At 38.3% G+C, this 12,115-nt stretch overlaps 2 protein-coding genes across 3 annotated transcripts; both read left to right on the top strand.

Moving 5' to 3' along the window:
• Positions 1 to 611: 611 nt before the first annotated feature.
• Positions 612 to 3,045, top strand: LOC136780467 (uncharacterized). The gene is made up of 5 exons (XM_066738841.1): positions 612 to 741; positions 1,103 to 1,238; positions 1,350 to 1,586; positions 1,868 to 2,889; positions 2,960 to 3,045. The coding sequence occupies exons 1-5, from the start codon at positions 612 to 614 to the stop codon at positions 3,043 to 3,045; spliced, it is 1,611 nt and encodes a 536-aa protein (XP_066594938.1).
• A 2,305-nt stretch (positions 3,046 to 5,350) lies between these two features.
• LOC136780385 (uncharacterized) lies at positions 5,351 to 11,883 on the top strand. Of its 2 annotated transcripts, none has more exons than XM_066738698.1 (12): positions 5,351 to 5,637; positions 6,250 to 6,388; positions 7,210 to 7,661; positions 7,743 to 8,157; positions 8,914 to 9,089; positions 9,170 to 9,308; positions 9,379 to 9,596; positions 9,683 to 9,830; positions 10,041 to 10,261; positions 10,334 to 10,600; positions 10,669 to 10,855; positions 10,918 to 11,883. In XM_066738698.1, the coding sequence occupies exons 1-12, from the start codon at positions 5,511 to 5,513 to the stop codon at positions 11,639 to 11,641; spliced, it is 3,213 nt and encodes a 1,070-aa protein (XP_066594795.1). In that variant the 5' UTR covers positions 5,351 to 5,510; the 3' UTR covers positions 11,642 to 11,883. The 2 variants fall into 2 exon arrangements, with proteins under 2 accessions (XP_066594795.1, XP_066594794.1); XM_066738697.1 differs by having other exon boundaries at positions 10,328 to 10,600.
• Positions 11,884 to 12,115: the final 232 nt, after the last annotated feature.

The following is a 12,115-nucleotide window of genomic DNA, read 5'->3' as shown; positions in this document are numbered from 1 at the left end:
AAGACAGTGATATAGTTACAGGAAGTCTTCAGTTGTGAGCCAATCGTGGCAAGAGGTGCGACTGCCTCGTACGCGAAAGTATAATGAACCAAGGCGGCTCGATCGTAATTAGTCGCCGCCGTTAATTAAAGCACGCCGCCAAACGTCGAAAGGAATATGACTGGGAAGAGGGTTAGCTCAAAATTCAATCGAGATTCACGAGCGTGCGGAACGCCAAAGCTGCTCCACCGGTCCTTCATTTTTCTCTCGACCGTTGAATAGTGTGCTACCAACCGGTGATTATCATTAAATCCTCGTCTCTTCCCAACTACATCGTCCCCTGAATTTCTGCAACGGACCATTAACGATCGCTCGATCATCGTTCAACGTGAATTTTTATCATACGTTTCTATATGAAACACGAGACCTCCGATCAGAGTAACCAAAATCGTCGATGAAGGTTGATTCTGTTGGAGGAAAATGTGATTCCTCGGTGCGAGTCCCGTTTGGACGATCGAGGGATTCATGGGAAGGACGATCGCTCGATGCATTTTCACGTGCGAATGCAACAACGGCGCAACTCGAAGTGAACGACCCGCGTGACAGTGACACGTGAAAACTCGAGGGACGCCATGAAGACGAGAACGAAGGAGGCAGATTCCGGAGGAATCGCAATTTTCCTCATCATCCTTCTGCAAATCTCTAAACTATCCTGCACCGCGGCTCTCACGTTCGACAATCAGCTCGTAATCGTTTCGAACGGTGAGTCAGGGAATTCCACGTTTTATCAGCGCTTCTTCAACCTCATCGAACAACCGCACAGCCTTTGCATGTATTATTAGATTACTCAATTGTTTGATAATTGGTCGTATTGCGAAATCCTTCGCAGTCCATGCTGGATAATCGCTAATTAATTTACGTTAATTGCTCGCGTAAAGCGGATAGCGATCTTTAAATCAATATTAAACGTGGCCATAAAAACGCAGTCGAGGTATTTTTTCCCAGCGAGGGACACGCTTCGCTCGGAAAAGTGATTAAGAGATATAAAGGGATAGAAGAGACTCTTCTTGTTCCGTCTCGTCGTTGTTATGATTTTATGATAATAAAATTGTTTATTTTTTAGATTGCTATACGAGAGTTGCCATTGGTTCAAAATTACCGGACGCGGACGTTTTATCCACGACCGAAGTTAAGTCGATATCGGAATGCGAGGATGAGTGCTCCAGGAGGAGAAATCTCTGCAATTCTTTCAGTTTTGGGTAAATTTTTATAATTGCTTTACTTTTTTCTATCGTTTAATAATTCTATAGGTTTTTCATTATTATTATTATTATTATTATTATTATTATTGGTGACGATTCACTCAACAGGGTAGGTACAAGGGGAAATGGAACTTGTGCGATCAGTGGTAAAACCCCGAAACCTGATGATTTGTCGATCGATCCAGATTACGATGTTTATATACGAAGCCAGCTTTCCCCATACTGTGCACCTGACAAACTTTACAAAATAGGGGATTCGAACAAGGATTGGGTGAACAACAGCTCGTCAACGGGGTTTGGAAATGGACTTCTCACCATTTTCCCCAATGTTGTTCAACCACAAAGGTATATGCACTGCAAATTCACAAATTTTATTTTAAGGCAAAAACTTGTAGCCACTTTGTACACTTTAAGAAATATGTTGTTTCCACTGTAAAGGTTTGTCTAATTACAATAAACACAATTCATCTCGTAATGTATACAAAGTGGCTACAAAGCTTCTACCTTAAAATGAAACTTTAGGATTTACAGTGTATACTCGTTGATCTTTCAGATTATTTTCTCTTTATCTTCGGTGAATATCTCAGTGATTTGCTTCGACAAAAATAAATAATATTTTCTATCAGATCAGGTGGACGAAACGAATCGGATACAAACCGAAGCAACTTCAAAGCTTACATCAACGACGAGGAACGAAGAATCACGGATATCGTGAGAAACCGAAATCCAGGAAACATACTGGACCATCCATTCTTCGGAAACCACTTTGCTGCTCCGCACAGATTCAACGATCATCCCGTGTCGTTTGAGGAGGATACAAGATTTCACGACGACAGGGGAAACAATTTTGGCCAGAGACTTCATCCTTATGATACAAACGACGATTACTACGATACATATTCCAATCGGAAACCATTCATCGGAGAGAATCGCCACTTCACCAGACCAAACATTCAGCATTCCATATTCGACAATGAGGAGTACGCCGGAAACTACAACTTTCACAAAAACGATCTCTCAAGCAGCACTCCCAAACCATTGCAAAGCGACGTTCTAAAATCGACCATTTTCAACATAGCAAGGAGCAAGAGTCCTACGAAAAATTTTGGTGCAAAGGCCGAAGAATCCAGCAGCGAGAGTCCTGCATCTGCAGGAGGGTTTCAGCATAGTTCTGAGTTTTTCGACAACAATCCCACTAGTTTTCATAACGAGGCTCCCAATGTTTTCTCCAGCCTGATCTCGGTCCAGGATGGATATCCCCAGACCGCGCTGAGACCATTTAATTACTGGACCAATCGCGTACCAGGAGGATTTCACTACAGGACTAACAGATATCGCAACAATTGGGATGATTATCAGGACTCCCCCAAGTTTAACGATCAATTTTCAAGCGGAAAGTCACCTACGGAATTCGGTCGTTGGACGGGTTACAATGGCGGCGGGACTCATCCATATTCAAGCGATGGAAGTTACAGCAATCGCAACGTTTTTACCAATCCTCTTTTCATTCATAATTTGCCTAAACACACAACGGTGAAGCCGACAGATACCTACTGGACCACTCCTACTCCCGCGTTTTTTCAGTATACAACCATAGGCCATCTTAAAAGAAGAGATCAGAACTCTGGTAATCTATCGAATAATTCAGGTAATTATCTTCATAAAAAATATAATATATTACCTCGATCGATCATGGGACAAATATTTTTTTTTTCAAGATTTGGACTATACCAATCCGGACGATGCTGCTTTAACAACTCCCAGTGGATATGGAATGAAGATTCAGGAAGAGCCCAAATGTTAGTATCAATTTTCTTCAAATTCTTTTAATGATACAATTCTTTCTTATTAATTTAAACATACTCGACTGAACGAAATAGTTATAAAACAGTTGTTTTATCAATGAGCAGAAATTGAAAATGCGTGGAAGGAATGATAGGTGATTATTGAAAATATAAATTTTTCTCTCTATAATTTTGCTTTTCATAACGAAGGCACTTTGTTTCTTGCGCGTGCTCGTCGGCTCAGTTCGATCTGAATGCAGCACACGTTTATCAAATTACGTTCATCTCCAGTCTATTGACAAATAGTATTATAACGGCATTGACACAGATTTTAAGCACTATGCGAAATAACTGACTGCAACCATTTGTTTCCTGTGCACTACTCGTTACCGTTTTATCATTGGCATTTTCTATAATGGCCTTTAGGAGTATCAAACACGCGCTCTTTAAACGATTCCTCGTGGGACCATTCGGTCTAAAAATACCACAGCTTTTCATTACCCTTCGATTCAATTTTTTATTCGATCCTGCATTATTGATTCAACTTTAGAAGCTAATAGCGGAAGTAACGGACATTAAAAAAAAGTCATACAAGGTTTTATAATTCTCGGCAAGTGATAATAAAACTTATGAGTGTTTCTGACAATCGTTAAATAGTTATCGAAGGTCATCAGATTTAAAAATAAAAATCCTGGAAGGGGAGCATTGTTCAGGTGCAATTGTAGCTTGGCTCAGCACGAAGGACTCTGTTACGAGGCTCTAATCGAGAGAATGTTAGTTTTATCAAGCTCAAAAAAAACAAAACAAGAAAAGAAAGAGGAAAGGGGGAGAAGAGGACGTTCGGTTTCCGGTTCGCGTGTTCCACGAGACGCTCTTACTTTCGACTGTCCCTTATTTATCGTTACGCTTCGAATTAATTGCGTGAAATCCAAAGGTTTCCTCTCTACGATCTTACTTTGTCCGAGAGCGTTAGTGACGCTTCCTGATTTGAATATACTCAACAATCTGTGGCAAAACAATGGAAGGCACCCCTCTTCGAGTTTCTACTTTCTTATCGAATTTCAACACTTTTTCACACTTTTCTGTCGCCAAGAACATCGAATTAACGCGAAAGTAATAAGCCCAAAGTTCTGCCGTACTTTATTTCGTCCGAAATGAGATTCTATTTCTCAGCAAAATCATTGGAAGGATCGAAATCTGAATGACGAAAAGCGCTGAAAGAGCGCGACGAGCTAAATTAAAGTGTTTTTCCCATGTAGATTAGGCGAACAATGGTACGTAAAGTAGGATAATTACTCAATTGGATGACTTAGCAAGAATCCCCTGTAATAAAATAATTCGACGAACTTTTAGAGCGACCTCGGGGATGAAGAGAGAAAACGAATGGATAAGGGGTGAGGCGATGAATTTTCCAGGATCCAGAGTCGTTCCGAGAGACGGAAGAACTATATTGCTAAAATTTTTACGTCGAAAAGATTAACTGACTGGTTGAAATAATTGGTGTGGTTGTGACCCTGACAAATCTTCAAGGTCGAGCATCTTCGCGATCCCTTCTAAACTGACGTCACCCCGTAGTTCGTTCTTCCTTGGCACACAAAATTCATTGGAAAAGGATAAAGAAAAACGTACGAACGCGTTCCTCCGGCTAGTCATCAAGAGGCTAAAGCTAATTGTCAAGAACAAGTGTAAAAAAATCTTATATAATTAGATTTTATAGGTTTCAACGGGTAATAAACATTTTCATAGTACTCGGTCGTTGGTTTCGGTGATTTTATACGAATAAATCTATGGAAGAAAAAATTTGAGCTCAACCGAATAACAGAAAAACCAGCTCTAATTGTCCCGGAAAGATCGGAGCTTCTAACAAGTTTATTTGCTTCGAAATAACTTTATCGTTCGAAGCATTCTTAAGGATGGGTACTAAAAAAGAAGCAATGGACAAAGAAATTAAGGGACGACACATTAGGGAAGCTAAGAGAGGAGTAAAAAAAAACAATCGCTGAAATACTTGACATAGTTTTGAAATCTAACGAGATGCAGTTTCCGAAGAAAACGAAACAAGTACTCGCGTGCGCGGCTAAGAAAAAGAACATAATAATAGTAAGTGGAGTCATTAATGATCATGTAACACAGAAACCCCTCCCTAAAGTGTGAGAGCTGAACCTCCCACTATTCTCGCGAAACGTTCACTTTTCTATAAAATGACGCGAGTCTCTAATTTCTCTGTTACTTTTTGCGGGATTTTCGAAGACATCCAGTTTTTTACTCAAATACTCTGAACAGTGTCGAACGAACAGTATATTTTGAAAATCGAGGGAGGTTTAAGTGTGTGATAACGAGTCTGATTAAATAGATTTAGAAAATTAACGAAATTAAAAAGTGAGAATTCTTATAATGGTGTTGATACTGTAAAACTTGTTAAAATAATGATCACGAGTGTCGACACGTGCAGTGAAAAACGAACTAACGAAAAGTTGAAGAAAAAATGATTTTGAAATTCATTAGTAGAATGTCCGAGCCACGGTGGACGTGGCTCGTTATCTTAACACTTTTATATGAATCAGTGCTGAGTTCGTTTGTTGCAATGGAAAATGTGCATCGTCAATGTCGTCGTAAGTTTAGTCATTTAAAAAATTCAGACATTTTGCTGTATTCGATGGAAGAATTAAGAATTCTTCAACACACGTAAAATGGAAATTAACCCTAAATAGTCATCCTGAGTGTTGTGGAATCTGAGCGATTTTTACAAACCTGTTACTTATAATCAATCTACAGTGCATTTGTGACGTACAAACAAAACATTTTAAACTTTTAACCAATTTAACAAGGTGAACCATCGATTAGATTCGATAGCATTCACGTTGAGTTATTGTTTTTGGCAACTTTTATTTTCTTAAACTAAATATTTAAATACATTGTTTTAAGTTTTTCGCTTATTTGCAAATACTGATAATTTTATACTGTTTCTGTCTATTCTTTGAAATTGGATTATCCTAGCTATACATCGCACCCCTAGAAATATCATATTGTTTTAATGTACATACCAAGTCAATTAAATGATTTACTTATAAAGTCCTATTCAGCAATTTAATGCTATGTGAGTTATGAGGTTTTCATTATAGCGAAGGCAACATGGGTGTTTAGATAAGCTTAAAAAAATACAGGTGTTTACTACTTAGGGTTAATATAGATGATGGATTGTACAGAGATAAATTCATTTGCAGCATGTTATCGGAGAGTGCTTTCCGGTAAGAAGATCACGGAGAATCACGTTAGACGAGCCATCGAGTGCGAAAGAATTTCCGACTGCAACCGCGCATGCGATTACGAGAAGTATTTCGTTTGCGAAGGTTTTAATTACAGGTAAGAATAGTACATCATGGGCATCCTTTTTAAGTTATTCATCAATATCCCAACACCACTCGCACACGACGCAATTCTCTCTTTGCAGCATACCAATTAATAATTCTTCTATCATCTTAATATCCATTTCAATCCTCGACCAAACTCTTAGTCTTTTTACACTTTGATTAAAACTTTTCATTTGCTGAAGATGTCCCAAGGTTTCTTTGGGAAGTTAAAAATTGCACTGAATGAGTTGGTCATGATTTCTGAAAAAAAAGCAACAGCAGTAACACACATATACAAAGGTAGCTTGCTTAACAGTTAAGACAATTATCCACGCTTGGGATATTTCGTAGAGTTTGTCGTATTTGCGTATATCTGGGTTAGTTATCATCCAGGGTGGATAAGTAAACAGAAAAGGCACACGCGCGCACACACTACACATGTGCACCACAGGATTGCATCACAGTCAATTTGATCGCATCAAAGACTGCACTGCTGACACGCTTCTTCATTCGTACATAAAGAATCGGCTGTGTCAAACACGCGCCTACAATTTTTTTTTTTTTCATTCATTTCTCCAACGTTTACACATACACACGATAGCAAACTGCGTTAAGGCGTAATTGGAAACTAGTATTACACGAAACACGCTCCAATGAGTCCGATGGAATCAGCTTAACATTGCAGACTCGTAATTAAGCCTTTTCCACAATACCGATCTCACCTTCAATCTTTGATGGCCATCAACCCGAACTTTCTGCTTCTGCACATCCGCACTTTTAATTGTCCAAAATCGACAGAGAGAGAAATTTGAGAAACTAATGTAATTGTTTAAGACGCACGGGTCCAGGGACGCGAGGAACGTGCGAATTGACATCGACGGCGTATCCCCGTATAGACATGCAACGAGATTTTGCTATAGATTCGCAATGCGACTATTACGAGAGGGATGAAAATTGCCAAAAGGCCGAACCGAACGAGCGTCCGCAATGGTGGTCGTATGGTACGCCGTCAAGACCAGCCAATGAATATCCAAGATCGTTCAATTACGACAGACGTCCGGTTGACTATGATCAAGCATCCGGTTATCCTCCACCATATCGTAGACCCAACCCAGTCAATCGCAGACCGGTCGATCCTTATCCTGATCGCTACCAACCTGATAGATCCTACGATAGACCATACCATCCCAGGTATCCAGATAATAATTATTACTACAGAGATCGCGATAGACCGTATCCCAAGTACCCTGAAAGAAGAATCGATCAAAGACCTTATCCCGATATCGGTAAGTTATAGCAAAAACCTTAGTAACCGCTGATGAGCGTTGATAAGTAATGCAGTCTTACTGGTTGCAAATCGAATTCAGGTTCGAACGAGATCGGTCCTTTCTTACCGGAAAATCGGCCAGACTTTAATCGAGATTGGCGGTACGGTGGATCGTTCGGTTATAACACGAATAACATTGGAAGTTACGACGCTTCGAAAATACCAGTGAAGAGGCCACAGAGACCAGAAAAAAGACCGTTGGACAACGATCGGTTTTATGGTGAATTTTACAATTACGGTGGTGCTTTTGGTTACGGCGATACTTATCCTCCAACGTCGAGGGATCAGATCTACGGGGGAAATGGAAAAGGCCAGGAATGCTCGATAAGAACTGCAGCTGGTTTCAAAATTGGACGGGGAATCGTCGGCAAGACTTTCCTAACGCCCAATGTCGATCACTGCGAAAATCTCTGCGCTAACGAGAAAGCTTTTGTTTGTTTGACTTTCGCCTACAGGTACTGTAAAACTCTTGAAGGGGGGAGATACATGCAAAACACTTGTTTGTCAGGAATTATTTTCTCAAGAAATATTGAATAGATTAATTTGAAATTTTCCATGATTATTGTTGCCTATAAAAACTATAAAGTATTATTCTTTGAGTCGAAATTATTATTATTTGTATATTGATAACGTTGGTAAATATATACTAAAAGAATTTGCGGTTCACTGCGAAGGTTGGTAGAATCATCGGTAACAGATATACCAGGAAAATTCCATCGATTTATTCAAATACGCTTTGCACAAAGTTAAAGAATTTTTATAATTCCGAATTTGCAAAAAAACTTTGGGAAAAATAAGGTCATGTTTTCTTTATAAATTAATGTTAATAACTTTGGTTTAGTATTAGAACGAATGCTTTGGAGAGCTTTGTACAAAGATCAATTATATTAAGAATATTTCTTCAAATATGTAGTCAAATCGGCTAAGTATTTTTTAGTTATTGTGCACTGCATACAAAATTTAGCATTTCGAAAAAAAAAGTATATAAAGTTTTGAGTAGCATTATAATTAAACGCATACTAATCACGTTTGTAGATTGAAACTTCAAAAGAGACGTGATAAGTTCTGTTGAATTCTGATAGCATAATTTTAACATGTTATGCTATTATTTAAGAGCAAAAAATTGACTATCTTCCAATTTACATGTATCTACCCCCTTAAGAAGTCATAATGTTCTGTACAAGACTGATGAATCCTCTCTTCACCCTTAGATATAACGTGGAAAGCTCGGATCCAACGGACAATTGTCTTTTAAGCAGAGTCTCTTACAGAGATCTGAACTTTTATACCGACCTTGAGCCAGATCGAAATTACGACATCTACGTTATGGTTGGCGATATAAAAACTTGCAGCGCTAAAAAACCAAGTAATCTACCACCACCAGATGGTAAATAGAATTTATTACGACCTGAAAAAAGAAAAATACCATAATGATTATAAAATTATACATCAATATATTTTCATCAGAATGTTTTTGGAGAGTCCGAAGCGGTTTTGGAATGCCACCGGAAGTGACGAAGAAAACAATGACGGTGGACGGTATTGGAAATTGTCAAGCACAGTGTACTGCGACGCAAAACTTTACTTGTCGAAGTTTCGCCTTCAGGTATATCGTTAAAGACGATTGGTAATGTTTTTATTTCACAGCTTCGAAACTTTTCCATTGTTGCAAACAGGTACGAATCTCAGAATAGACCGAGAAATGGAGATGGCAGTAACTGTTACTTGAGCGATTGGCCGTCGCAGGAGATTAACCCTGTTAATATGCCAGATATGGATGGAGCGGAATTGTACGAAAGAGGAAGTTATGGTCGTGGTTGCGAGCCATATCCTTTTTCACTCATGAGTCCAGGCAGATTGGCCGATAATAGTCCACCTACGCAAAGAGATGAAGGTTTATCATTGTTATACAACTCTTAACAGTTTTGCTTAAATACTAAAAATGATTATACTTCATTGTTACTTCTATATTTGAAACAGGTTGTTACTCGGGATATCATAGACCGTGCAAACTCACACCTTACGCCGTGTTATTATCCATGCGGGCCGAATCTGAAGCTGATTGTCGACAAAAGTGCTCGAGAATGAGAGAAAGAGACTCGGTGCCTTGCATGTCTTTCAGTTACAAGTAACTTATTTATATCGAATACATTATAGTTTTGTTGACTGCATTAAAATTAAGTCGTAACTCGTACGCGTAGTCCAGAAACCTTTTTTGTGTCGAATCATTTGATTCTAAATTTATCGAAACTATAGCGAAACTATTATTATAAAATATTCAAGGTAATATCGTATGTGATTTGAAACTTTTATTGATATGTAATTTGACTGGATTTAGGATTTCCGGAACCGGAAGAGACGATAATTGCATGTTAAGCGACGTTCCTATAAGAGACTTGAGACCAGGCCTCGATTATACATACGACGATAACCATGTATTGTACGCGTACAAAGAATTGGATCCCAATTGTGTAATTCCAGGATACGGTATGGACGATGATCATGTGTATGGCCCTAACAGTGGACCTAACAGTGGGCCAGGTAAACCCTTATATGCGGGTACGTCGGGTTTGTTTACTTAATATACTATGCACATCCAAAGAAAATGATTGAAAAATAATTTAGGAATAGGATATTCAAACGTAGAAGGGAGACCCGGATATTTCGGGGCCGTGAGACCTTTCGTTCAAGGCCCTAGGCCCCAGGATCAAAATTATCAAGGAATAAGACCGGTCGAACCTAATAGGCCTAATGGTGGTCCGTATGGTCAAGTGCCTGCTACAATCAGTAGCTCAGGTCTTCCAGGACCGATGGCGCCAAATAGACCCGGTGTATCTGGAGGTTATGGTGGAAGTAATGGAAATGGATACCCTGGCTATGGATCTAGTAACCTGAATAGTGAGTATAATTTATCAACTTTAATTAGAAAAGACTTAATTGTATATACAAACTTTTTACTATTATAGCTGATGAGTCTACCTTAAATCAATACACTGTCAATGGTTATCCATGTAAAAGGAATACACGATGTGAAAGAAATAAAATCGCTGGATTTTACTCATGCGAGACAGAAGGAAGTGAATTTGGTAGCTGGGATTATTGTTGTCAACCAAGCCATCAGTGTGGATATTCCGAAGGATTTAATTATCCATGGCAAGTAATAAATAAATGGTTAATTAGCGAAAATGACGTAATGCATTAAATGTTTTATATAGGTGTTACGTTGGACACTCTGTGGATCAATGGCGTCCATGTAGTGAGAAATATTATCCATATTCGCCGAACTCCCGACCCCAACGTCCACCTATTGGTGATCCCTATGGTAGCAATGGCGATCGAGGAGTTTATGATCCATATACAGGCAGATATTGGCCGATCATATACTTGCACCGGGAACCTCCACCAAACAGTACTGATTCCGTACCCTCCGCAGCTGATAGCACATCTACCACGGAAATGAGATCAATTAACCTTACAACTACCACACTTCTCCCAACTGAGCAAACACCGGATAATCAAACCGAAGAACAATCGAGTCGTTTGCGAAAAGCTCGTCGTTTAAGAACTCGAACTGTACCTGATGAAAATAACATTGCTACTCCTGACGATTATAATACAAGTAAAGGTAATCCGATTCTTTCCAGAAGAACCAACGCAAGATTCAATGCGTTTCGTTCAAAAACTAAGGATCGAGCGGCAAAAGTGGAACGAACTTTTCGATCTACAGTCGGTCAAGTAAAAAATGGCGCGAAAAATGCGAACTTATTGACCATGTCTACTACTGCGCCCTCTACGAACCTATTTCTAACTACTCAAGATTTTACAAATAATTCACCAAAATTTTCTACAGATATATCTGATGACGATTACATTAAAAGCACAGATTCGAAATTGTTCGAAACTCCTTTAATATTGAGTAATGCTACGTCATTAATTTAGAATTTCTAAACGTTAAATGATATTAAATTTTTCCTAAAAATCTGCTAACCTATACTACGATCGGGTTTGCATTGAAATATCGCAACACTGTAAATAATTTATTTTATTATTCAATTATCAATATCCCTTGTACAATAAGTTTAATGATTTTTTCGTTGAAAATCCATTAATATATTTATTAAGTTTACATGCTATACGGTCAGAGCATATGACTAATACCATTATTTTTTATAAAATTTTAATACTGTTCTACGGTAAATATACTTAAAAATATTATATTTTGTGAATTTTAGTAATGTATTTTAATGTAATTTAAGTTTTTATTCAAAATGATAGAAATATACATATAAAATTATAACAAAATGGCTTCAAGATTTTAACCTGAAAATTTATTCAAAAACATTCATCCTTTCCATATTCCAATTAATGTTTTTAAGAAAATAAATGACCTATTGGTGAAAAAAACAATAATCT

The sequence above is a fragment of the Prorops nasuta genome, unplaced genomic scaffold (genome assembly GCF_024137725.1).
Source record: "Prorops nasuta isolate Cenicafe-Biocafe unplaced genomic scaffold, Cenicafe_Pnas_1.2 PNAS00019, whole genome shotgun sequence".
Taxonomy (NCBI): domain Eukaryota; kingdom Metazoa; phylum Arthropoda; class Insecta; order Hymenoptera; family Bethylidae; genus Prorops; species Prorops nasuta.
The sequence above is the reverse complement of the archived record's forward strand: the minus strand, read 5'-3'. Positions and strand labels throughout refer to the sequence as shown.

What these genes read in the sequence shown, in the direction of transcription:
- LOC136780467 (XM_066738841.1), top strand. Translation starts at nt 612, where the DNA reads ATGAAGACGAGAACGAAGGAGGCAGATTCCGGAGGAATCGCAATTTTC. An exon ending in GCTCGTAATCGTTTCGAACG is followed by an intron (nt 742 to 1,102) that starts GTGAGTCAGGGA and finishes TTTATTTTTTAG; the next exon opens with ATTGCTATACGAGAGTTGCC. An exon ending in TGCAATTCTTTCAGTTTTGG is followed by an intron (nt 1,239 to 1,349) that starts GTAAATTTTTAT and finishes TTCACTCAACAG; the next exon opens with GGTAGGTACAAGGGGAAATG.
- LOC136780385 (XM_066738697.1), top strand. Translation starts at nt 5,511, where the DNA reads ATGATTTTGAAATTCATTAGTAGAATGTCCGAGCCACGGTGGACGTGG. An exon ending in TGCGAAGGTTTTAATTACAG is followed by an intron (nt 6,389 to 7,209) that starts GTAAGAATAGTA and finishes TAATTGTTTAAG; the next exon opens with ACGCACGGGTCCAGGGACGC. An exon ending in GAAGGATTTAATTATCCATG is followed by an intron (nt 10,856 to 10,917) that starts GCAAGTAATAAA and finishes TGTTTTATATAG; the next exon opens with GTGTTACGTTGGACACTCTG.